Below are 25,850 nucleotides of genomic sequence, written 5' to 3' on the forward strand. Positions count from 1 at the left end.
GCCATCAGGAAAGTCCCTTCTTTGCTTTTCTTGTCTGCTTTTTATTACAAATGAATGGTAGAATCATTTTATCAAGTAACAAAGGATTCCATTCAAATTGTGACTGAGGGATTCCCTGGTGGCGCAGTGGTTAAGAATCCACCTGCCAATGCAGGGAACACGGGTTCGAGCCCTAGTCCGGGAAGATCCCACATGCCGTGGAGCAACTAAGCCCGTGCACCACAACTACTGAGCCCACGTGCCACAACTGCTGAAGCCCGCGCACCTACAGGCCGTGCTCTGCAACAAGAGAAGCCACCGCAATGAGAAACCTGCACACCACCATGGAGAGTAGCCCCCGCTCACTGCAACTAGAGAAAGCCCGCGCGCAGCAACAAAGACCCAACGCAGCCAAAAAACAAAAATTTAATTAATTAAAAAAAAAAAAAAGAATTGTGACTGAATGTTGGAAAAGTGAGAAATTAATTTGGTAAGAATTGGCATCTTTATAAGATTCATTTTCCTAAGAACATGACTCGTTTCTCCCTTTTTTTTCAATCTTTATATCTCTCAGCAAAATTTTATGATTTTCTATATATAAGTTCCTTGCATTTTCCAGTAAGGTTACAGCTAAGTATTTTATGGTGATATTATTGTTACGTCTGTGAATGGGTAAAAAACTAATCACAATAGCTAATGTATATTGAAGGCCTCCTATGTGCAGATAGGTTCTAAATGCTTTACTATATATATATATTTTTTATTTTACATTTTTTTTCCAGTCTCCCAGTTCATCCCACCCCCCCCACCCAAATGCTTTACTATATTAACTAATTTAATGCTCATAACAGCTTTATGAGATAAGAACTATTATTTACATTCCTATTTTGTGGATGAGGAAACTGAGGCCAGAGGGGTTAGGTTCACATGGTTAGTAAATGGATAAATAGGGCTTTAACCTCTTGCCATCTGGTTCCACCGCCCATGATCTTAACTACTATGTTATTGGGATATTTCCTAGTTCCCAGACCAGGGATCAAACCTATGCCCCCTGCATTGGAGGCACGGGGTCTTAACCATTGGACCGCCAGGGAAGTTCCGGGATATTTTTATTAATTATGTCTTCTAACTGGTTATTCTTAGTTTATAAGAAGGCTACAGATATGTTTTGTATTTGTCTTGTATTAAGTGATGTCGCTGAATGCTGTTATTAATTCTCATCATTTTAGAATTGATTCTCATGGATTTTCTATGTATACGATCATATCATCTGCAAACAATGATAAATGTGCCTCTTTCCAAAAGTTATAACTGCTTTTAAAAAATTTCCAGTCTTATTGTATTGGATTTTTCAGAATAATATTAAATAACGGTGATGAGACAAGACATTCTTGTATTATTTTATCTTTACATGAATTGTTGACTTCATATACACATATATGTGTTTATATATAAAGAATATTAAGACTATTAAGAATGTTTTAGAAAATGGAATTGACTTACCATGTTCTCTTTGATGTCTACTAAAAATTATCAAATGTTTTTCTTGCTTGCTTTATTTTTGACCTATTATATAAATAAATTTCCTAATACCTAACCTTGTGTTAATTCCTGAGATAAACCCTAATTGGTTCTGGTATATTATTATGTTAATATACTATTGACTTTTATTGTTAGTCTTAAATATTTTAGGATTTTTACATTTATATTCCTAAGTGAGACAGGTCTATAGGTTTGCTTTATTTTTTTGTGTGGAGGGGGCGGGTCCTATTTCTGACAGATTTTGATATTAGGTATATTCTGGCTTCATAAACAAATTGGGTAGTTTTCCATCTTTTTTTATGTTCCAGAACAGTTTCTACTTTCTATTCATTTTGACAGATAAATACTGTATAATAGAGATGACAAGGAAGAGAATGCAAATTGGCACAGATTATTTTGCTTCAGTAACTCTGCCACTTTTGTAGCTGGAGGACAGCCTTGATTGTGAAGAAGCAATTTGGAGCAGTAGGAGGGTCAAATGGGCCATTATTTTGGTGTTGAAGAGTGCAGCTGGCTGGGCAGGCACAGAGGTGAGTGAAGGTGGGCCTGGGGAGGGAGGCGAGGGCTGAAGAAGGAGGGGTGCCCAAGAAAAGGTGAAAGGAGGGTTTACAATGCACTGGCAGTGTTTAAACAAGGACATAAAAACAGAAGCAGGTAGAAGAACTGGGCCTGAAGGTGAGGAATGCTAGAGGGCAATGGGAGGGTTATCTGGGAGTGGGTACTTCTTCCCTTCCAAAAAAGTTTCCAGTGCTCTAGACTGTTTGTCACTGGCTCCTGTTGGAGAAAGTAACATTATTTCTCACCTACCACCTCCCTGTCTTCATCCCAGCAAAGGCCTACATCCTATAGTATAATAGTGACTGACATGCTTCTGAGCACAAAAGTTCAGCAAGGAGAGCAGAGCAGAGGGAAGGAGAGCATAAGATGGACCTCACCAACTCTGACTTTATGCCTAGGGCCAAGTCCTTTAAAAGGTTCTCTATTTCTTTTTCAGTCTGTTCCTTCTGCTCCTCTGTAGCTCATATAGACAGACCTACAGACCACGCTGTTCTTTAAGGCAAAGCAAAGTGCTGTAAGACAGGCAGGGAGCAATTTGGTGTGGAATTCCCGGGAACTGTTCAGCATTATGCTTGCCACATAGCGGAGGCCATTTTGAATGAAAAAACAAAGACATCCCAGACTAATGAAATTCAGCCCATCTAAGTTTACTTTAAGGTCAGTCAGAAATTCTAGGCTCTTTTTATGCAAATCCTTTGAAAATTATTTTAACTGATGGCAAAATTGACATTACTGTTTCACAGATTTCCTCTCTCCCTTTCACCCATGGAGGGGTTAGTTAACAGAGCAGCCTCCAGCTTGACATCAGGAGGAAGATTCCAGGAGCACAGATGGTCCACAGCCCAGATAATTAGCTTCTGAAGACAAAACAACATCTAATAAGTCTTCTGTGAATGTAGAGTTTGGTTGGGCACAGCTGGGGGAGAGAACAAGCAGGCCTCCCCAACAACTCTTTTTCTTCTTAAAATGTCGGCAGAGCACTCACCCACTTCCTGTCAACTCCCTACTCATAAGAACTGCAGGGAAGAATTCAAATAAATATTGTAGACACTCCAGCCTAAAGGAGGGGAAGTATAACTCCCTACTCCTTAAGCGTGGAATGCACAAGTGACTTCCTTCCAAAGAGTACAGGATAGAAGGGGGGGGGGGGGAAGGAGTGTAATTTTACAGTGGAGAAACCTGATAAACACTAGTTCTACCAGGTGATAAAGGTCAACATCAACAGTCATAAATTATATTGATGGTATGTACTCTTGATATGATGTGATGAAAATGGCACTTTACCTCTGTGATCTTCCTCCCCCAAACCCATAATCCCAGTCTAATTATGAGAAAACCATCAGAAAAATTCCAATAGAGAGGTGTCCTTCAGTATACCTGACCAGTACTCCTCAAAATTATCAAGGTCATCAAAAACAAGGAACATGTGACAAACTGTCACAGCCAAGAGGAGCCTAAGCAGACATGACAACTATATGTAATATGGTATCCTCGATGGGATGGTGGAACAGAAAGAAGACATTAGGCAAAAACTAAGAAAATCTGAATAAACTATGTACTTTAGTTACTAATAATAATGTATCAATTCTGGTCCATGAATAGTAATAAATGTACCATACTAATGTTAAGATGTTAATAATAGAGAAAGCTGTAGGGAGGCATGAGAGAACTGGTTGTGTTGTACTACCTGCTGAAGTTTTCTGTAAATCTAAAACTGTTTTAAGAAATAAAGTCTAGGGGCTTCCCTGGTGGTGCAGTGGTTAAGAACCCGCCTGCCCTGGTCCAGGAAGATACCACATGCCGTGGTGCAACTAAATCTGTGCGCCACAACTGCTGAGCCTGTGCTCTAGAGCCCGCAAGCCACAACTGCTGGAGCCCGCGAGCCACAACTACTGAAGCCCGTGCACCTAGAGCCCGTGCTCCGCAACGAGAAGCCACTGCAATGAGAAGCCCACGCACCGCAACGAAGAGTAGCCCCCGCTTGCCGCAACTAGAGAAAGCCTGCGTGCAGCAACGAAGACCCAACGCAGCCAATAAATAAAGAAATAAATACATTTATTTAAAAAAAAAAGAAAGTCTAATAATAAGAAGAAGAAGATGGGACAAAATCACCTCCAACTCTCTTAGGCTTCATAGGCATTTTCTTCTTTAGCTTTCTAATCTTCATCCTTTTGGGGCACTTACATTGCACCCAGGCTCCTTATAGCTTATCCCATCCACCCGTTCCGTATTTCTCAGAACTCTGATCCCCCACGGGCTACGGTGATCTCATTCAGTCTCATGGCTTCAGTCAGTACCTCTCTTCCGGCGATTTCCAAATCTTGTCTGGTTCAGATCACTGTTCATCCAACTCTCTATTACACAGCGCCCCCTAGACGTCCAATTTAGCATTTTCAAACCCAAACCCTGATTCTCCCTAAACCAGCTTCTACAGAGGCCAGAACCCTGGGTTATCACCCACAGACTTCCCTTTATCACGCTCCCTGTCAGTCGGTCCCTAAATTCTGTCAACGCCTCCTGCCTCGGGCCTTTTGTACTGTGTTCTGTTTCCAACCCTGCTGCCAGGCCCTCAGCACTTCTGGCCTCCCTGACTTCAGGTATTCCCTTTCTATGTCTTTCATTGCTTTCCTTTCCTTCTTTTCCACCCCTGGAGCAGGCATTCACAAAGGAAAATGTGGAGGTTCTCTCAGGCCTCCGCCAGGCAGTTCATTACTCCTCTCTCCTCACTATATTTCCTCACCATGAGTTCCTTTTCTCTATCATCAGTGTGTGTGTGTGTGTGTGTTTAGGTGTTTGTTTACTTTTTTTGTGTTTGAGACATAGAATCACAAAGACTTAGTGGCTGAATTGCCACAATCTATTTAAAAATATACTAAGGCCCATACAAAGACCCCAGCCATCAACCCGGTTTTCTCAGGATTCGGATGGACCTAAGTAGTGACACAAGAACCACCTTTGAATTCGGTAAGGGGAAAAGCTGACATAAAATGGCTGCAAAACGCAATAAAATTAAGACCTCAAAATGAGGGCGAGAGATAATGAGGAAATTTTAAAGAAGAAAGAAGGGGAGACTTTCAAAATACTGCTTATGTCCATATTGCGTGGTATGCAATAAAGGAAACACCTGTCCCATCGAGCCAGCCAGGAGTCGAACCTGGAATCTTCTGATCCGTAGTCAGACGCGTTATCCATTGCGCCACTGGCCCTGAGACAATTTCGCAGCTCTCAATGATGATACTTCCAGCTTATACTGCAGGGTTTTATGCTGCAGTGTTTCATGGGACATGTAGTCTCTTAACGGAATTCTACGAGTACACGGAGCATTATGGGAGATTGAAGTTCGTCAAAAACCAGACCCTGAGATTGGTGACTCTTCCGGAGCCACGCCGTACGTCACTGTGCAGCCCGCGGATTGGCGGGAAGAGCCACTCCCCACCCCTCCTCCTCCAGCTCCGGAGCCGTGGAAGACGCTTTGGTTGTTAAGGAGACTCGTCCCGCCTTTTGGGGGCTTTTCTTCGGCTTTGTGATTGGCTGCTAGTGTCAGGGAATCTCGGCGTGGACAGCGCGGGGGAAAAGATGGCGGCGATGGCGGTCGGAGGTGCCAGTGGAAGTCGCGTGTCCAGCGGGAGGGACCTGAATTGCGTCCCCGAAATAGCTGACACACTGGGGGCTGTGGCCAAGCAGGGGTGAGGGCCTGGACCTCTGCGAGCGGAATGCGGGGTCCGAACTCAGGGACAGAGAGGCGCAGACCAGTCATTCCCGAGAGGCAGGGGTGAGGGGGTCGGAGTGGATATGACGAGGGCGGGGGAAACCATTAATCCTTGGAGGGGAGAAGCCTCGGGCCCTGGAGCGTGAGAGAGAGAAAAAAAAACTTGTTGGGGGCGTGGGGTCACTGAACCCCAAAGTCAGGGGAGTTATAAGGTGAACTCACACAGGGGGCGTACAGACCTCCAGGGCCATGGAGAGCGAGATTATCGTCTGAGAGTGTAAGAGTTAGGGGGCTAGGGAGAGAAGAGAAGAACCTTGAGGGGGGAAACTTGGGCAGTACTGGTGCAGATCTGGATGTGACAGTCTTGGAAAACCAGTGACAGCAGAATAGAAAGTCCACGTGGTGTGGATTTTCATCGTTTCTCTTTACTCATCTTTTCCATGGCTGTGTTCCGGGGAGAAATTGAGGCACAGTACAGCGGAAGTGATATGCCCCAAGGTGGGCTGAATTCAGCAGTCCAGTCGGATGACTGACGGCAGCTGAAAGGGTTGTGCAGAATCAAGATAGCCTAGTCCAATTGCTTGGATGTCTGGGCACTGCTGTTGTCTTTACATGACGATTCTGGGTCTGTCGCGGTTGTAGGTTTGATTTCCTCTGCATGCCTGTGTTCCACCCGCGTTTCAAGAGGGAGTTCACTCAGGAACCTGCTAAGAATCGGCCGGGCCCCCAGACACGATCAGACCTACTGCTGTCAGGAAGGGGTAGGGACCATCCCACATGCCCCTTAATTATTAGAGGCAATAACAACTTTATTTATGTTTTATCAGTGCCTTCCTTCTCTTCCTTTCTTGACTTGGATATATTGGTTCCCCCCGGGATATAGATAACTCTTGTTCTCTCCTTGCTTACCTGCTAAAAGCCTTAGTTCCCTATTCTGCGTCAGGCTCTCCCGTCCTGTATCTGTGATAGAAAAAGTCTGTCTCATCTCTAACTCTCTAGTCCCTGTTAAGAACTAGAAATTGAATGAGTAAAGTTCTGAACCTCATTCAGTCTTTGTCTTTCTTGGGTGGGGGAGTGCAGACTGGAATACACTAATTGTGGGAAAGCTTTCTCCATGGATTCGCCCAGACTCAAAAGTGGAAAAGATCCGCAGGAACTCCGAGGCGGTAAGACTGACCTCTTCAATTAATCTTTTTAAAGATCAGGTTTGTAAACAAGCTGGATGGGGAGAGTAGTTTTTTCCCCCTCCATAACTTAGTAAATCTAATATAATGCAGTTAAAGCTATTTGAATTGCTAACTTTTTCCTCTTGATCTCCATTCCAGGCTATGTTACAGGAGCTGAATTTTGGGGCATATTTGGGTCTTCCAGCTTTCCTGCTGCCCCTAAATCAGGAAGATAACACAAACTTGGCTAGAGTTTTGACCAACCACATCCACACTGGCCACCACTCCTCCATGGTATGGCTGAGGGCCTCCTTTCCTGCTGCATATTATGGTAGTCAGGCCGTGCTAAGTATCTTCTTGTTCCTAGCCATTCATTAAAAGGTGCATTTGGCAGAATTGAAATGTCAGTACTGCCTACCCACAACTAAAAGTGGTAAGCAGAGAGTTATAAAATATATAGAATATTCAATTACTTCCAGCAACTTGTAGTGAAATAGAAGACAAGGCAGATACTTAAGGATATGCACAAGATACGTGTACACATACATATAATCACAAATTGGGAAAAGCATATAAAGAGAGTAATTTGAAATCTGGATCAAGATCTTTTTAGTTGAAGGAAGCTTTCTGGACCCAATGAGTTCAAAACAGTTCTAGGGTACAGAACCTATTTATTGTTCATGTGCAGTTCTGGATGCGGGTCCCATTGGTGGCACCGGAGGACCTGAGAGATGATATAATTGAGAATGCGCCAACTTCACACACAGAGGAGTACAGTGGAGAGGAGAAGACATGGATGTGGTATGTCTCCTTTTGCTGCTGTACCAGGGCAAAGCCTAGGGTGGAGGGAAGTACAGAGTGGAACCTGTAGGAAGGCCTCCTTGAGGTATGGTGATTGGTGGGCCATATGTATTTGACTGTATTTTTCTGTATTTGACTCTGGACAGGTGGCACAACTTCCGGACCTTGTGTGATTATAGCAAGAGGATTGCGGTGGGTAAGTCCACATATATCCTGGGATAGGTTATCATTCTCTGACCTCCTGTGACCAAAAATCAGGGGTCTCATGTACACTTGGCTGCTCGGAAGTTTTGCTACTTTCTCTGTGCCTCAGGTCTGCCTTGCTCTTAAGGAGTAGACAGATCTTGCACAAAAGAGCAAGGAAAGGCTTCTGGCGTATCAGTGATTGACAGGTCTTTCTTTTCCCTTGTGTAGCTCTCGAAATTGGTGCTGACCTCCCATCTAATCATGTCATTGATCGTTGGCTTGGGGAGCCCATCAAAGCAGCCATTCTCTCCACCAGCATTTTCCTGACCAATAAGAAGGGATTTCCTGTTCTTTCTAAGATGCACCAGAGGCTGATCTTCCGACTCCTCAAGGTGTGTAAGTAGAAGGGTTCTAAAGGTGCTGCAGCTAATCCTCTTGCCTTATTCACATATGTATGATGGGGTGTTCTTTGTTGTGTTTTTTTTTTCCCCTCTGTGGGGCTCTTTTCCCCTGTAGTTTCTGGAGAGCAATTTCGGCAAAGTTGGGGGTCTTGAGAGCAAAAAGGCAAATAGCAGTAGAGGCCCCAGTAACATTTCAAAAGGAACCAGATCTCATGAGAACTTTGCAGAAAGTTTCACTCAAGAAGTTATAGCAACAGGGCTTCCCTGGTGGTGCAGTGGTTAAGAATCCGCCTGCCAATGCAGGGGACATGGGTTCGATCCCTGGTCTGGGAAGATCCCACATGCTGCAGAGCAACTAAGCCCGTGCACAACAACTACTGAGCCTGCGATCTAGAGCCCGAGAGCCACAACTACTGAAGCCTGCACCCCTAGAGCCTGTGCTCCGCAACGAGAGAAGCCACTGCAAGGAGAAGCCTGTGCACTGCAACGAGGAGCAGCCCCTGCTCCCTGCAGCTAGAGAAAGCCCGTGCGCAGCAACAAAGACCCAAGGCAGACAAAAATAAATAAATTAAAAAAAAAAAAAGTTATAGCAACAATCCATGGGCCTCTTGAGCCAGGATGATGTTTACGTGGCATAGGAGGGCTCTTGACGCTTTTGTTGGTATTTGGTGATCTGGGCCTTATTTTATGCTAGAGTTCTTTGGCCATAAACCGTAATAATATCCTCTTGGTATAAGGACTGTGTCTGATGGTCTGACTTATTCTCACAGTTGGAGGTGCAATTCATCATCACAGGCACCAACCACCACTCAGAGAAAGAGTTCTGCTCCTACCTCCAGTACTTGGAATACTTGAGCCAGAATCGACCTCCACCCAATGCCTACGAACTCTTTGCCAAGGGCTATGAAGACTACCTGCAGTCCCCACTCCAGGTGGGTCTGGAGTACACTGAGAGGAGGGAGGTTGGGGGAGGAAATGTCTCTTGAGAACAGGTACCCTAAAATCCTACCAAAGCTCAGGAGGCAGTGGGAAGGTTTTGGTATTCTGGTGCATTGTCCTTGCCAGAAACTGGCTTACTTACTTTGCCTTTTTCCTCTCATTCATCAGCCACTGATGGATAATCTGGAATCTCAGACATACGAAGTGTTTGAAAAGGACCCTATCAAATACTCTCAATACCAGCAGGTACAGTATGGGTCCCAGATGGGGTCAAGCACAGAGCCGGGATGACCTGGGTGAGGATGGCATTATAGCCATGAGGTCTTCCCTCGTTCCCCCAGGCCATCTATAAATGTCTGTTAGACCGAGTGCCAGAGGAAGAGAAGGACACCAATGTCCAGTGAGTGCTCTCCCCATGATTCCAGAGATTTGCATGCCTGCTTCTTTACATGCAGAGTCAGCTTGACTCCTCCCTCTCTTTGTTAGGGTGCTGATGGTGCTGGGAGCAGGCCGGGGGCCCCTGGTGAACGCTTCCCTGCGGGCAGCCAAGCAGGCTGACCGGCGGATAAAGCTGTACGCTGTGGAGAAGAACCCAAATGCTGTGGTGACGTGAGTAGCCACCTTTTTTGCTGGGAAGTTTGTCCCCAGTGTCAGTTTTTCTTATCTTATCCTCACTTGTATCATCTCTGTTTTAGGCTGGAGAACTGGCAGTTTGAAGAATGGGGAAGCCAGGTGACAGTAGTCTCATCGGACATGCGGGAATGGGTGGCTCCAGAGAAAGCGGATATCATTGTCAGCGAGCTTCTGGGGTCCTTCGCTGATAATGAGCTGTCACCGGAGTGCCTGGATGGGGCCCAGCACTTCCTAAAAGGTGCCTCCAGGCTGGGGTGTACTGAGTAAGGGGATTGGATTATCAACTGGGAAGGCTGGACGGGACTGGGGGGGGATGGGTGTGGCAGCAGCCTAGAGGAGGTTACAGAGTTTAGGGAAGGCAGGGCAGACTTGGGTCAGTGCCCTTAGCAAATGAAGCAATTTCTTTGAACCTCGGTATTCGTATCTGTAAAATGAGGAGAGTGGACCAGAGCAGAGACTCTTAGTCTGAGGTCTGTGGACTTCCTGAGATGACATAAGTACTTTGGGCTTAGCTTTCATCAGGATCTTACAGGAAAGAAAGTTAAGAACCACTAGATTAAAATACCTTGGGTTCCTTCCAGTTTCACTCTTGTGTGACTCTAAAGTAACCTAGAAGTAGACTCCCCCAGGGCAGGAGTTAGGAGCAGGTTGGCCTGGGAATGTGATAGCATGGAGCTGCCTGGGTCTATTTTGATATGGGATGCCTGGGCTTTCAGTACAGATGCACCATTTCCATCCCTTGGGAAGTAATGTGACTCTCCCGCTCTGCAGATGATGGCGTGAGCATCCCTGGGGAGTACACCTCCTTTCTAGCTCCCATCTCCTCCTCCAAGCTGTACAATGAGGTCCGAGCCTGTCGGGAAAAGGACCGTGACCCTGAGGTAAAGAGCTACTCTCTTCTGGAGGACTTTTCTCTTTAGTCCTTTTCTTTTTCTCTGTCAGCATAAGTGTTTTCTTCCACTGGAGAAGATGAAGAGGTGAAGGAGTTGGGGATGTGGGAAAGTGATTGAAGTGAAACTATGTTTTTATCTTTTTCTTTTTTTTTTTTTTTTAATATTTATTTATTTGGCTGCGTTGGGTCTCAGTTGCGGCACATGGTATCTTCGTAGCCGCGTGCTGGGATCTTCAGTTGCAGCATGTGGGATCTAGTTCCCTGACCAGGGATGGAACCCGGGCCCCCTGCATTGGGAGCGCAGTCTTAGGCACTGGATCATCAGGGAAGTCCCTGTGTTTTTATCTTTATCTGTGTCCCTAAAGCTTGAGCTGCATTCCCTGGGGAATTAGGTCGCTCTCGCCTGTCTTCTCCAGATCTTTTTCTCTCTCGGGACAGGCCCAGTTTGAAATGCCTTATGTGGTACGGCTGCACAATTTCCACCAGCTGTCTGCGCCCCAGCCCTGTTTTACCTTCAGCCATCCCAACAGAGGTGGGTTCCTGCATGGCTGTGCTCTGACTGGTTGGGAGAGAGCTCACCCTCCTGGTTTCCTCCCTTGCTGTCCTGAGTCTGCTCTATCTGCTCTCTATCAAGGCTCCCTTCCTGGTTCCTGCTCATGCCTTACCAAGTTGTCTAGGGTTTCTGGCCGCTCATCACCCACACCGCTCTCCCCTGACAGATCCTATGATTGACAACAACCGCTACTGCACCTTGGAGTTTCCCGTGGAGGTGAACACAGTGCTGCATGGCTTTGCAGGCTACTTTGAGACTGTGCTTTATCAGGACATCACTCTGAGTGAGTGTTTGGAGCAGTAGATGGGGAGTATAAGACCATGCTACCTGGGCAGCGTACATAGATGTTTCGGGCAGCCTATGTACATGTTTCATTTAGAGTCACAGGGAACCCAGGAATCAGTGAATGGGGATCTTTGATTACTTGCTTCTGTGTTCACAGAAGAGATTCTCCTCAATCTAGGCAAAAAGCAGAGTCATGGAGACCTCAATTTTTTTTTAATTTTTAATTTTTAAAATTTTTATTGGAGTATAGTTGTTTTCCAATGTCGTGTTAGTTTCAGGTGTACAGCAAAGTGAATCAGTTATACTCAGTTTTTTAAATTACTTTGTCCACTTAGGTATCCGTCCAGAGACTCACTCTCCTGGGATGTTTTCATGGTTTCCCATCCTCTTCCCCATTAAGGTAGGAATCACCTTTAAGGCTCCTTGGGTTAAAGAGTAACTTTTGTCATTGGTGTTCTGCCCCTTCCCTTCTCCCAGGATGATGCTTGTCTGTGACCCATGTTCTACTGCTCTCACGTGCTCTTGGATCCTGTTGTAGATGTTGGGATATGTGCAGGGGCCTTCCACCTGGCTTCCCACATCTACTCTGGCTATTCTTCTGTCCATTCTCTACCTGGAGCAAGAGTCATCTTTTAAAAACCTGAATCTGATCCTATCTCTCTCCTGCTTTTAAAACCCTTCAATGTCTCTCCACTGCCCTACGATAAGGTCTTAAATCTTTGTTAGACTTGGTGTGATCTAGTTTTCGCCTGCCTTTTCAGCCACTGTCCTTGGATTACGTTGCTTCAGTCCTATGGACCTTCTTTTGGTTCCTCTAATGCCCCATGTTCTTTCCTGCCTCGGGGTTTCACACCTTTGTCCTCTGCCTGTAAAGTTCTTGGCTCATTTCTTGACTCAGCTGACTTATCTTCCAAGTCTCATTAAACATTCTTATTGTCAGATAATTTTCCCTGACCTTGTAGACTAGGTTAGTGTTACCTTTCATAGGTGTTTTCATAGCACCCTATCCCTGTTCACAGTGTTCATCCCACTTTTGATTATTTGTTCAGTGTCTGATTGTTCATTTCTGATTATTTGTTCTGATAGACTTCAAATAAACCTCATGAGGGTTGGAACATCGTTTGATCATTTTATCTCCACATCTAGCTTAGTACATTGCCACATAAAATTCATTAGCTCCACCCTGAACCTCCATGTCTTTCTTCTTACAGCAGCCCATTACCGTGCGTGAAGGCCAGACCATCTGTGTGCGTTTCTGGCGATGCAGCAATTCCAAGAAGGTGTGGTATGAGTGGGCTGTGACAGCACCAGTCTGTTCTGCTATTCACAACCCCACAGGCCGCTCTTACACCATTGGCCTCTAGCCCTGCCTGCAGGTGTCTAGAGCCTTGGAAGCAGCTTCAGGTTCTGCTCCTGTAGCACAGAAGGTGCAGTACACCATGGGCTCTGATTTGCCTTGCCCATCAGAGAGGAGCGTTTCAGTCCACTTTCCTGCCTTACGTCAAGATGGGCAAAGGATGAGAATTGCAGGGCTCACGCCACCAATCTGTGAAGACTTCAGGCCAGGGCATGAGGAATTCATGTTGGATCTGCGGCTACTCCAACAGGCACTCAGCCTCAAGTGCTCCCTGGGATAGCCCTGAGAACATGTGGATTGAACAACTTTTCAGCCCTTTTCTCTGCCCATCTCTGTTCCTATTTTGATGATTTTGTGTAAGGAGGAAATACAAATAAAGTGAGGTTATGGCCCTTCCTGCTCCAACTCTGCTGCCCCCTGCCTCTGCTTCTCCACCCATTACTTACACATATTCAGATCTATGCTCTTATCCAAGACTTGAAGGGGCGTAGCTTTATTTCCTATTTAAGAAGCTTAGTGGTGACTCTTGGACTCCCAATTATAGGCCTTTCTGACCAGCTACAGAGAGGTCTTGTCCGTTAGGACCTGTGATTAGGCTCTTGTCTGGGGGAGGAGGCATAGTGTTTGTTGCCATGGAGAAAGATAGGGTAGTGAGTGAAGCCAGCTTCCCTTCCACCTTCCTGAGCTGCTGTACTGCCAGCTCCTCTGTTACCTCTTGGGAGAGAAACTGGAAGTCATCCAGGCTTCGCCAGCAAGAAGCCACTTATTTTGTTTGAATAAAATCATAGGATTAGAGTTTGAAGTCCTAAGAGATAATCTAGTCCAATTCTACATTTTACAGAAAAGGAATTTGAATTGATACAATGATACAAAGTTAGTATTCAAATCAGGACTCAACACGGTTCCTGTGACTCCATGGCCCTCTCCATGTTATAACCAGCTATCTTTCTGGCAGCTGTATTAGGCAGCTGAAGGCTCGGGGGGTTCTGGAAGACGTTGCAACGTGAGGGTGGACATCAGTTCCTTCTCTTTCTGGTTAGAGGGCTGAGTACTGCTGCACCGAGTCACCTGAGAAACTGCCTCAAGTTTACCCTTGCGGTGGGAGGTGTGTGGGGCACTGATTTGAACTGAAGGTATGTGAGCTGTAGGACCAGGCAGAAGCGGAAGAAGACAAATCTGTGACAGCCTCGTGAGATCCAAGCGCGGAGGAAACGAGGCAGCGGTTGGGAGGGTTGTAATGACAGAATGGGGATGTGCAGCCCAGCATCCCTCCCCACGGGAAGCAAATACAGTTGCTCTCCAGAAAGCTGTCCCAGAGAAGCCTGACGTGAGCTCCTCGGCAAATCTGAGTGGGGACGACCAAGGACGTCAATAGGCTCCTCCGCGGTGTCCGCCTAGTCTACAGGAGAGCCGGGAGCGAGCCGGAGGATCTTTCTCTCCGGTGCTCTGCCCGGTTGCCCCGCCTTCCGCAAGTCATTTAACCAATGACAGAGCGGTAGGCGGCTACCTAAGGACGCTTCTGCTTTCCCTCAGTCTCGGAAGGATTAGCCAATCAGTGGGCACTTGATGGTTGCTAAGAGACCTTTGAGCTTGGCTCCACCCATGCTCAGGATTTTAGCCAATGAAAATCTGTACTTTGGAGTGTTGCCGCGATACCAGTGAGATTAATTCCACCGCCTGAATGTTTCGGCGCCTGCGCAGATTGGGGAACGTTCTGGAAGACAGCGGAGCTGCCGCCATTTTGCGGGAAGAGGAGCGGCTCCGATTGTAGTGGGGGTCTTACTGCTGAGTCTCTGGAAGGGAGCCGTGCTTCGCGTCCCCCGACACACCCAAAGGAACGGAGGGAACCGGGACCCCCCCCGCCCTGCGGGGACCCGGAACTGGTAAGAAACCCCGAAACCGGGTCCCCCCCCCGAAACGTCATCTATGCGTGACGTTGTCGCACGGCGCCTCCCCCTGACGTCACAGGCAGAAAATGGCGTCAAGAGCAGAATTGGGCAAACTTTTTATTTATTTATTTTTTGGGGGGCAAACTTTTAAAATTAAAAAAATTTTTTTGTTTACTTTGATCTGGAAGTGTTCGCTACCTAACTGTAATCCATCGGCACCCTCGTGGCTACATCCTTTAGCGATGAAGATGCCGTTTCAAGGGTCCCAGTGACTTATCTCTTTCCAGGTCCCCGCAGCCCTGACATTTAGGGTGTCCCACACTGTGGAGGGAGCATCGACCCACCACGGTCTGAGAGGACATGTGAGATCCGTTTTCAGCCCCTAGTGCCACCACTCAGAGAGAGATGAGGGAATTGAGGCTTCTTCAATCTTCAGTCTCTCAAAGACTCATGTTCAGTATGTTGGCCACTCTGCCCACACATCCTGTGGCGGTAGAGGAGCATAGTGGGGCCACATACGAGGCTTTAGAATCGGGACACTGGCCCTCGCAGAGATGCTGCCAGTCGGTAACTTGTAGGACCATTTTTTGAAGCGTGGCCTTGGCTTGTTACACAACATGGGGAATGATTTTATCTTTCTCATTGTTTCTGTTCTTAATTAAGCTGTCTTCAGTTTGGAGATGGTTGTGCCCAGCTCAGTTACCGGACCCAGGAGATGGCGCTACCATCACCCCTGGGACTCCAGCGTTTGGTGAATTCTGCCTGATCAGGGCTGACAGTGGTTCTTCACTCTCCTTTGCCCCCGCGGCAGTGGGGTCTTGTCTGTGCTGGCTTGGGTCTTGTCTGTGCTATGACAAGGTCCATGTAGTGCCGTGATTGTGGGCCTTTAACATAGTTTTTGGAGCAGGGTTGGAAGAAAGCACTATAATACTTTAATGTATGGGATTGAGTGGACTTTGACCCATAAGTTAGGACTCAAAGAGTTTGAAAACTCCCAACGTGAAAGCACACAGTGTTTGGGACATTCTGTTTTTAGGACATCTAGAAAGATAGACTAAACCCAGCAAGATTGCAAGTTTCAAAGTGTGCTGGTGTTATATATGTCTGTGCTTAAATAGATTCATTCATTTGTTTCTGAAGTCTGAAAACTTTATTCCATAGGAAGGGGTTCATTTGTCAACTTACATGAAAGTTTTTTTTTCGTGTTAAGTTATCCCTATGCTGTACTAGCACTCAACAAAGAGCAGTTCTTGAAGCATTTCATTGGGAGAGTTAAAGGCAGGCTGTGAAAAAGAGAAGCATTATGACACTTAGAAAAATTGTATAGATTTGGCAGCCAAAATGAATGAAAGGAACAGAGCTTGTAGATCAAAAACTTACTTTTAGAACCATTTTTTCCCACAGTAGCATATATTAAGATATATGCTGGCATATATTAAAATCAGATAGCATATATTAAAATCAGCCTGAAAAAAAAAATCAGCCTGGTTTCTAATATTTTGTAGCATATACTGTTACACACTGAGTATCTGCAGGCCACACAATAGGTGTGACTAATGGGACTGATTCTTTTGATGTACGTATCAGAACATTAATTCTTCAGGTCAGTGTAAATTTAAAATAGACGTCTTGGTAAGCTGTGTACTTTTCTTTTTTAAATTTCCTTTAGGGTTTAAGTTATAAACCACATGAGAGAGCAGTAACCTGTTAGAATGTTAGACTTAAGAGTCGGAAGACTTATGATCAAGGGTCAGCTCCTCCATTTGAGCTTTGTGACTTTGGGCAGTTCACAGAACCTCAGTTTTTTCATCTGTGCATTTTTAAAATCTTTCTTCCTCCCTCCCTCCCTCCCTTCCTTTCTGCTGTGCAGCATCTTAGTTCAGGCACGTGGGATCTTTAGTTGCGGCATATGGGCTTTTTACTTGCAGCATGCATGTGGGATCTAGTTCCTTGACCAGGGATCGAACCCGGGCCCCCTGCATTGGGAGCACAGAGTCTTACCCACTAGACCACCAGGGAAGTCCGTCATCTGTGCATTAGATCCAATATTTGCCTGTAGCATATGTTACCATTGATTGTTAAATAAATGTAAGGTGTTAGTATAAGAGATTGAGTTCACTGGTTTTTAGACACACCTATTTGATTTTGGTTTGGTTTCCATTTTAAGCCTTAAATTTGGCTCCAAGTAAGTTTTATTGGTTGGCTCTTTCCAAGAATTTTATCTTTGTAACATGTTTAGCATAGTGCCTAGCAATATTAGGTACTATAAATGATAGATATTGATATAATGATTACTCTTATTAAGTCATCAAAATAGGCTATGGACTCTGAGGGCAACCAAGACAGCATGATTGGATGATGCATTAGCTGCTTTAAAGAGGACAAAGTTCTTGAGGATATGGAAAGTCTAATTATTAACCTCCTTGCATAGAAAGTATTTAGATTAGTTTTTTTTTCAGCTTTATTAAGATGTAATTGACATAAAATAAAACTGTACACATTAAAGTGTATAGTTTGATGGGTTTTGATGTGTTTTGATATGTGTTAACACCCATGAAACCATCACCCCGCAAATTCCAAAATGCCCTTTTATAATCCTTTCATCCTAGCCCCTTCCCACCTATTCTTATCCTTAGGTAACCACTGGTCTGCTTTCTGTCACTACAGGTTAGTTTGCATTTTCTAGAATTTTATGTAAATGAAATCATACAGTATGTATTCTTTTTTTTACCTGTTTCCTTCCACTCAGCATAATTATTTTGAGAGTCATTCATGTTATGTATATCGATAATTTCAGACCAGTAATTTCTGAATAATTTATCCTATTGATTTTGTTTGGTGTCTTCTTTTTTTTTTATTTGATAGACCTGTCGTGGACAGACTTGGGAAAGACCATTGCTAGATGTGAAAGCTTGGGGTAGGCGAGAAGTCCTACTGTACCTTCCTAGACAGAAAGGCTTCAAAGTGGGACTGGTTAAGCCTGTCTTAATCATGGTCTTTCTGAGTTACCCAAACTCTGGTTGGTATTGTACAGAAAATGCTTAATGATGAATCCCCTCATTATTTATGTTGGGAGGTGGTGTGGGGAAAAGCTTAGGACAAATCTGCATTATTCTGGTATTGCTTTGTCTTGCTCCTAATTTTTAGTCATGCGTTCTTACCTTTTTATGGGAAATATGTGCCGATTTAAGTTTAAACTAATTATTTATTCAGAATTTTGAACAGTAGAATGGAGGCCGAATGTCTGTTGTAAAGTAAACAGTAATTTTGAGTACCAACATTTTTTCTTCACAGGATGGGGTCTATATTGTATATTGTTTCTACCTAGATATTCAGTTTTCTTCTAGACCCCTGACCTTTTCTAAGCCACAAAGCAGAACTAGTTCAGATCAGTAAGGTGCAAAAATAAACTTAGGGTAAGCAACAGCGGGTAAGGTACCTTTGGAGTTCAAGAAACAGAACTGTATATCCTGAAGTCTGGTTCTTGCAGGGGGGAGGGAATGTGGGGTGCTGGAAGGGGAGGAAAAATATAAATGAGGTTCTTACGTATTGATGTCCTCTCCTCAGATCTGCTACAATGGCGTCCGATGACTTTGATATAGTGATTGAGGCCATGCTGGAGGCTCCCTATAAAAAAGAGGAGGTAAGATTCCCCATCTCACTCTTGGAATTGGGCTGGTAAGAAAAAGCACTTGTGGATCATCAGTTTCAACGTTTTGTGAATCTTCTTTCCCTGTTCGTTTATTATGTGCAGTGGCTTTCATGAAAGGCATAATCTTTTAGTAAGCTCTGCTGGAGGCCGATACTCAAGGGCCATGCTTACAGAAAGGGCCCCAGAAACTGGGGGTCGGGGGGACATGAAGTTGCGGTGGGAACCAGTGCTTTGCTCACAGCTCTCAGTGACACAGTAGAAGGTCAGTGTATCTCAGGCATAACTCTCATTTCTCACTCTCCAGGGAAATGGGTGTTAGTGGAACAGATGTTGGGGTAGCTAAAGGTTTGACTTCAAAATCTGATTTCTTCTTTTTGGGTAGTTTCTTTCCTTATTCTCTTATTCTTTTTGTTAGGAGGTCCAGGTGCTTAGAAACTGTTTAGATGATTGAGAGCTTCGATTTCATGAGCTTTCTTCCTTGTCCACTTCTTTCCTTGCCCAATGGAATCTGTGTGTCTGGCACCTGGTACCTTGTGTCATTTTCCTGGCGAACCCCTCAGGATGAGCAGCAAACTAACGAGGTTGAAAAGGAGAGCCCTAGTAACACCATCAACAGCACCAGCCGTACCGGCAGCAGTGGCAGTGGCACCAGTGGGAGCAGCGCCAGTGGGGAGGCAAGCAAGTGAGTGTGGCCTGAGGAAAATGGGTTGGCAACTTGAGGAAGGGAAGCAACTGTGTCCGTTATAGAGACAGCCAGAACAGGGAGGTGGTTGCTGGTAAGATTTCTGACTTTTAGTAATGGCTCCACTGGGTCATGGGAATGATGGTGACCTGGGTTAATGATCTTCTAGTCTTCGCTTGCCAGTGTAGATTTGTGGATAGACTTGTGGATCAGTCCAGGCGTTGATGTAGTATTTCACTTGAATGAAATAGCAAGAGGATCTCTGATTTGGAAACATGAGCTTTTGCTTGGTTTTGTGGGGGAAAATGGCCATTTCAGATGCCTGACAGCATTCAGGGCTCTGTGTAAACTGATGTCATGCCATTGTTGTGAACTTCTGCCATATTGTCTTCTAGACTTTGGTCTTTCACTGCTTTCTGTTTCGCCCTTGCTTTAGTGTCATTTCTTATCCTTGGGAGAGATAATGAAACCTCAGTAATAAGAGTTTATGTTCTCTTTCACAGGAAGAAGAGGAGTCGGAGCCATAGTAAAAGCAGGGATAGAAAACGCAGGTCAGTCATTCTGGGGCCGCTTGGGTTTTGAGAATTATAAGTGGAAAGAAACCAGGGAAAGCTGTACATTAAAGGCCAGAAAGGTTGGTTTGTTTTTTAAGGAGCTTAATAGTCATTGCCGTCCACAGTCGTAGTCGAGACCGTCATAGGCGGAGAAGCAGTCGGAGCCGGAGTCGAGATCGGCAGCGTCGTCACCGCAGCCGTAGCTGGGATCGTCGACATAGTAGTGAGTCACGAAGTCGAGACCGACGTCGTGAGGATCGTGTGCGCTACAGGAGTCCACCGCTTGCCACTGGGTATCACCTTCTGCTTAGAAGATCGTCTTTGTATCGTATTTTGGGAGAGGCAGGAGACCCAGTTACTGGAGGGGTGATACTCAGAATTCGCATGTGCGATGGGGTGCTGTAATCTGGTTTTCTCATGGTGGAAGACCCAGCACTGGGCCAGTGTGGATAAAGGTGGGTGACCCGGTTTTCAGTTTGGTTGTTCTCTGTTCCGTAGGCGTAGGTATGGACACAGTAAGAGTCCTCATTTCCGAGAGAAGAGCCCAGTCAGGTGAGTTGACAGTGAGCACTCTTTTAGGGATTGTGAGTTACGAATAAAAAGCGTTTTGAGCCAAACCACAGGAATGTCTAGTACTTGAGGGTAGCTGAAGAATGATGACCAAGTACTGGGAGGGAGGGTCTCGACGATTTTGCTCACTCTTTAGGGAGCCAGTTGATACTCTGAGTCCTGAGGAGCGGGATGCCCGCACGGTGTTCTGTATGCAGTTAGCTGCCCGCATTCGGCCTCGAGACCTGGAGGACTTTTTCTCGGCTGTTGGCAAGGTAACCCTCTTCCCCCTCTTAGTTGTCTCTGAGAAGCCTGTCTTCTATCCATCCTCCTTTATGCCCAACTCAGGATTTCCTTTTTGCCCTGGATAGGTTCGAGATGTACGTATCATCTCAGATCGGAACTCACGTCGTTCTAAGGGCATTGCCTATGTGGAATTCTGTGAGATCCAGTCTGTGCCGCTGGCCATTGGGCTGACCGGGCAGCGGCTGCTGGGAGTGCCTATCATTGTACAGGCCTCACAGGTGAGCAGCCTGAGAAATGGACATAAGAAGATGGAGTTGATGGTGGTAGGTGTGGGGCATGACCCATCATCTCCTCCTTCCGCAGGCTGAGAAAAACCGACTGGCAGCCATGGCCAACAACCTGCAGAAGGGCAGTGGTGGACCAATGCGCCTCTTTGTGGGCTCCCTGCACTTCAATATCACCGAGGACATGCTCCGGGGCATCTTTGAGCCCTTTGGCAAAGTGAGTAGAAAGTGAGGGAAACCTCTGAAGGGAATCGGAAAAAGTGGGGAGGGCAAGTGTACCTCCTCGTTCTGTCTGACCATGATTAACCCACTGCGTGTTTCACGATGGCCATGTGGGTCCATGCTGGGGAAGTTGGGCTCCATCTGTATTCATACTGCTCAGGAGACAAATTTGGCACCATGAAATCAAATAATGGGGTCCAGATGAAGTAAGATGAGTCAGAAAAAGTGTTTGGGAAAGAGATGGGCTTTGTCTCTTTTTTAAAATGATTTGGAGAGATGTAATGGGTTGGTTAGAAAGTTAGAGGTATTTAGAACAATCGGGGTAAGGGACTTCCCTGGCGGTCCAGTGGTTAAGACTCCGTGCTTCCACTGCAGGGGGCGCAGGTTCGATCCCTGGTTGGGAAACTAAGATCCCACATGCCACATGCTGCGCATGGCCAAAAAAAAAAAAAAAGAACAGTCTGGGTAGGAAAGATCAAAGGTATGGCTTAGCCAAAAGATTATTGATTATTTTTCTCTATTCTGCAGATTGATAATATTGTCCTGATGAAGGACTCAGATACAGGCCGCTCTAAAGGTTATGGTTTTATTACGGTGAGTCTCTAGTCTTCAGCTTTTTAATTTTAGTTTAGGTTTCTCCACTTGTCTGATTTTGCAGCTTAGCTTCATCCTCCTCCCATAGGAACTGTCTAAATGACCCATAAACCCTGGTGCCTGAAGCTTGGACTAACCTTCTGCCCCTTGAGATGAGTGCATTGCTTGAGATCATGGCTTTTCTCCTACACTCTGTCAGTGGCACTGGTATGGGGTGTCCAGGAGGTCAACCAGCTTCCCTGGTGCTACAGCTTGCTCTCTGGGTAATAGTAACGATTCCAGGCTGCAGCTAAGAGGCTGGGGGCATGAGGGAGGTTAGGTATGGGCCTTTATAGATGTGCTTTATAGAATTGGTATATTTTCATGATGGGGTGGGAATAAGAAGGTATATACTTCTCTCTGGTCCTACCCAGTTTGAAGCAGTTTCCCCATTGAGAAATATCTGTATATTTAAATACCACTATAGGGAAAACAGTGAGGCCACCTAATAGTGGGCAAGTCTCACCTTTTCCTGACACTCCCAACAAAATTGTTTCCAATTCCCATAACTGGTTCTTCCAGCCCCATGTGACTCCAGGCTAGGACTGGCTGCCAGCCACAAAGTCTGATAGAAGCTGATATTTTCTGGGCTCAATCCAGGTAGCATACACCCCCCCCAGTTGCCTGCAGGGCAGAGGGGAGGTAGGTTGTGTTCTACCATGGGAATTGCTCATCTCAGAAGTATCTGGTAAAAGCACGCCACCTACACCACCTGCCTAGGAACTGTCAGTACCACGTGCCAGGCCCTAGGACAGGTAATACCAGAGTAAATAAAGCCAGCTGTGGTGTTCATGGTGGCAAGTACCTTTTCTAGCTCCCTGTGTGACTCAGATGCAGAAAGGCTTCTGTGGGGCCTTTTTGCCCTTGTGTTGCTGCCTTTTAGGTCAACACCCTTGACACATAAACAGCAGACTGGGAATCCTCTTCATGCCAGGCTGCAGCTAGTGCTGCTGCTGAAAGGGACGAGAGAGTAGAGGCCTTCTGGCCAGTGGGCCAGAGTCAGCAGCACTGGGGCGGGGTGGGAGTGGGGGTGCAGTCTCGCTCTCAGTACCAGGGTGTGCGCCTTCCTGAGGCTGGGCTCTGGAGTTCCACGTTCCTGGTTCTTGACTAAGGACTGAAACTTACTAGTCCTGAGGGCTGAAATTAAAGCTCAGGAGCCTTGGATCTCAGCCTGTCTTACTTCCATTTGATATGCCCATTTGTGAAACAGCCTGTCAGACTGGGCTCCCTACAGATGATGCGCTGTTAGGTTCTCAGTGGAGCTGGAAGATTGAAAAGCGATTGCGCTTGAGTCAGCTGGAAAAGGTCTTTCTTAGAGAACCATTTGGGGGCATGGGGATCTTAGGTCACATTCCCTGGGAAAGAAAAGTTTGAGCCACAGTGAGCATGCAATTTTCATGGGACAGTAGGACGAGAGAGTATAAGTGGGGCTTTGAGAGCATGTCTGTGGCCAGGAGGTACCTGATATGGCCTGGGTTTCTTGTAGTTCTCTGACTCTGAGTGTGCCCGCCGGGCCCTGGAACAGTTGAATGGCTTTGAGCTTGCTGGTCGGCCTATGAGGGTTGGCCATGTGACCGAGCGACTGGATGGTGGCACAGACATCACTTTTCCTGACGGAGACCAGGAGCTGGATCTGGGATCAGCGGGTGGACGTTTGCAGCTCATGGCCAAATTGGCAGAAGGTAGGGCTTCTCTGCAGAGTGAAGAACATGGCGTTGAATTTTACATCATGGGTTAGGACTTAACCCCACCTCATCTTTCCCTCTGAGGCTCTGGAATCCAGCTGCCGACCACCGCTGCTGCTGCCCAAGCTGCTGCCTTGCAACTGAATGGAGCAGTTCCTTTGGGGGCCCTGAACCCAGCGGCTTTGACTGGTAGACTTGGACTTGGGAAAGGGAGAGAAGGGTCGGGCCTGGAAGGCATGAATGCTCTATGCTAACTCCCTTGTCTCTCTTTGTTCCAGCTCTGAGTCCGGCCCTGAACCTCGCCTCCCAGGCAATCGCCTCCCAGTGCTTCCAGCTTTCCAGCCTCTTTACCCCCCAAACCATGTGAGTCTCAAGGCCCAGCTCATTTCAGTGTTCACAGTTCCTTTCTTTCCTCCGGCTTCCCGTTTACATCTTCTCCATGCCACAGGTAATGAGTGGCGCAGTCCACTGCCTCCCTCTGCCTCTGGGTCCTGCCACTCCCTTCTCCACGTCTACCCTTCCATGGCCCCTTCTCTCCATTCTGTGGACCAAACCATCCTGAGGGTGTGAACATTGACGGTGGGGGAACTGGGACCCCCCTCGGACACCAAGGAGAGCTCCTGCCCACCGCAGCCGCAGTGGGAATGGACCCTGGTGAGCAAAGCTGCCAGTTGAAGAGAACAGAATCTGCACTTGCATTGAACATCTGTTTCTCTGTGTTTATCGTCTCCTGGGATGACCTTCCTTGCCCTTTCCAACCACCTCTTACTGATTCCTTGATTCCTCCCCCATTGGGAAGGCCATAGGGCATTAACTGAAGGAACTAACCGCTCTCTGCCTGCCTGTACCCTACAATCTGTCACGGAAAACCTTTAAGACCTCTGGTCTGTGAGGACTTTGGAGTTTGAGGGAGTGAACCTTGAAAGTGCTGGCTTGCTGCTACAAGGGCCCTGGAAGATAGCACGGACATGTGCGTTGGGAAGCCTGCCTTAAACCTTAGCTTGGGGCCAGAACTGCTACTGTGGGCTCAACATCTTGCTGGGAGGTGTGGGAATGATCTCTCCTGCCAGCCGTTTTGGATGTCTTAGGGGCATTCGGGAGTTCAGTGAAAGGTGGGGTACCTTTCTGTTATCTTCCATCTTCCTTTGTGTAGTTGTCCTTCCTTTGGCCCAGGGTGGGAGGATGGAGGGGAGGCTGCTTCTCTCCACCACTTCCATGTGCCTCTGGAGACTGGGGGCTCAAGCCCAGCTGGGCACACGTGAGTCTTTCTCACTGTATTTTATACCCTTGTGTCTGTGTACATAAATATAAATATATATATATAAACTTTGTACAAAAGGCAGGTCCCACAGTTGTGGCGGCAGCTGCCCATGTGTGTGGTCTCGGTCCAGTGGTGTGTCTGTCTGACGTTAACTTATCCTGAGCCAAAACCACGAATGGTTCTAGGGATATAAAACATTTGTAATGCCATTGAGTTTTTTTCCTTTATTTTAATTTTTTAAAAATCTGATCTTTAGAAAGAAAAACAGACAAAAGGCACACACGCCATCTGTATCTGCTTTATACTCCCGTGGTCTTTATGCCCTGTGGTCTCCTTCTGTCTTTATCTTGATTCTCTCCAAACCTCCCTGCCTAGTGGACAGACCTCCGGGCTCCCTCTCTCTGCCTGGGGACAGATCTTGTCTTTCCACCAGATGGCAGTGTGACGGTAGCACGTTCTGCACCTTGCTCTAAGGGTGTTTCGTGATCCTGAGGAGCTTAAGTACCAGAGAAGCCTCCTAAGCTCACCATTCTTACCTTGTTGAACTCTGTACCTGCCTTTGGACCTTTCTGTAGTGGACATCCAGTCCAGTATCCAAAGGGGTTTGGGCATTATACATCAGGGCTCCCCAGGCCTGAAGTCTGCAGTTGTTGGTCCTTTCAGTCCCCCAGCTCTTTCCATGCGGCTCTGATAACACAGGCCTGAGACCAGTCGATGAATCCCAGGGAGCTGAGCATTCCAGGCATGGCCCTTCCAAAGGTGAGGGCACACCTTCCTCTGCCTGCTTTGTAAGGCTTAGAATAAGGGGCCAGCCCGGAGCCTGGCTCGCCAACTAGGGACCAACCAAAAGCAGAAGGTCTGAGGTTCAAGGACAGGGCTCTGTGGGCTTCCTCCATTCTTTACTGGTCTCTATGCAACAGAATGTTGAGAGTTTATTGTCACACTAAAAATTTGGATAATTGCTGCTAGGTTTTAACTTGTCAGTTAAGGCTTCTAAGCAGAGTGATGGTTTTTTAGTGGTTAGCTTATGACGTTGCTCTTTACACTGCAGTGTTAAGTACCTGAAACCTACTTGTGGCATAAAAGGCCACTGGGACTCTGGAGGGACTTCCAGGCTGCTGCAGTCTCACCCACTGTCACCCCTACCCCTTCCCTGTACTAATTTGCTCTCTGGACCTGGGAGAAGGGAAGG

General features: G+C 46.4%; 2 protein-coding genes across 12 annotated transcripts; both read left to right on the top strand.

The window, feature by feature from the left end:
- The first annotated feature begins 5,514 nt into the window (after positions 1 to 5,514).
- On the top strand, positions 5,515 to 13,406 carry PRMT5 (protein arginine methyltransferase 5). 5 transcript variants are annotated; one of them, XM_082386159.1, is made up of 17 exons: positions 5,515 to 5,765; positions 6,431 to 6,585; positions 6,869 to 6,954; positions 7,114 to 7,248; positions 7,643 to 7,755; positions 7,902 to 7,951; positions 8,170 to 8,333; positions 9,113 to 9,274; positions 9,450 to 9,527; positions 9,623 to 9,681; positions 9,768 to 9,890; positions 9,977 to 10,152; positions 10,686 to 10,795; positions 11,245 to 11,338; positions 11,526 to 11,642; positions 11,980 to 12,044; positions 12,856 to 13,406. In XM_082386159.1, the coding sequence occupies exons 1-17, from the start codon at positions 5,656 to 5,658 to the stop codon at positions 13,006 to 13,008; spliced, it is 1,950 nt and encodes a 649-aa protein (XP_082242285.1). In that variant the 5' UTR covers positions 5,515 to 5,655; the 3' UTR covers positions 13,009 to 13,406. The 5 variants fall into 5 exon arrangements, with proteins under 5 accessions (XP_082242285.1, XP_082242286.1, XP_082242289.1 ...); XM_082386160.1 differs by having other exon boundaries at positions 6,431 to 6,549; XM_082386161.1 differs by having other exon boundaries at positions 5,725 to 5,851.
- A 1,254-nt stretch (positions 13,407 to 14,660) lies between these two features.
- Positions 14,661 to 24,867, top strand: RBM23 (RNA binding motif protein 23; the record flags this gene model as incomplete). 7 transcript variants are annotated; one of them, XM_082386184.1, is made up of 15 exons in its annotated part: positions 14,671 to 14,884; positions 17,756 to 17,909; positions 18,458 to 18,533; positions 19,103 to 19,224; positions 19,728 to 19,775; positions 19,904 to 20,071; positions 20,277 to 20,330; positions 20,485 to 20,602; positions 20,699 to 20,851; positions 20,937 to 21,074; positions 21,608 to 21,673; positions 23,199 to 23,394; positions 23,482 to 23,586; positions 23,676 to 23,760; positions 23,846 to 24,867. In XM_082386184.1, the coding sequence occupies exons 3-15, from the start codon at positions 18,468 to 18,470 to the stop codon at positions 23,847 to 23,849; spliced, it is 1,323 nt and encodes a 440-aa protein (XP_082242310.1). In that variant the 5' UTR covers positions 14,671 to 14,884; positions 17,756 to 17,909; positions 18,458 to 18,467. The 7 variants fall into 7 exon arrangements, with proteins under 7 accessions (XP_082242314.1, XP_082242313.1, XP_082242312.1 ...); XM_082386185.1 differs by having other exon boundaries at positions 17,756 to 17,807; XM_082386183.1 differs by lacking the exon at positions 17,756 to 17,909 and having other exon boundaries at positions 14,674 to 14,884.
- Between the last annotated feature and the right edge of the window lie 983 nt (positions 24,868 to 25,850).

Source organism: Balaenoptera borealis, assembly GCF_965194805.1.
Source record: "Balaenoptera borealis genome assembly, chromosome: 3".
Classification (NCBI taxonomy): Eukaryota; Metazoa; Chordata; class Mammalia; order Artiodactyla; family Balaenopteridae; genus Balaenoptera; species Balaenoptera borealis.

Excerpts from the sequence above, each read along its gene's own strand:
- PRMT5 (XM_082386159.1), top strand. The coding sequence starts at position 5,656 with ATGGCGGCGATGGCGGTCGGAGGTGCCAGTGGAAGTCGCGTGTCCAGC. Across the intron at positions 7,756-7,901 it reads GAGGAGAAGACATGGATGTG|GTGGCACAACTTCCGGACCT; the intron begins GTATGTCTCCTT and ends GACTCTGGACAG. Across the intron at positions 8,334-9,112 it reads TGATCTTCCGACTCCTCAAG|TTGGAGGTGCAATTCATCAT; the intron begins GTGTGTAAGTAG and ends TTATTCTCACAG.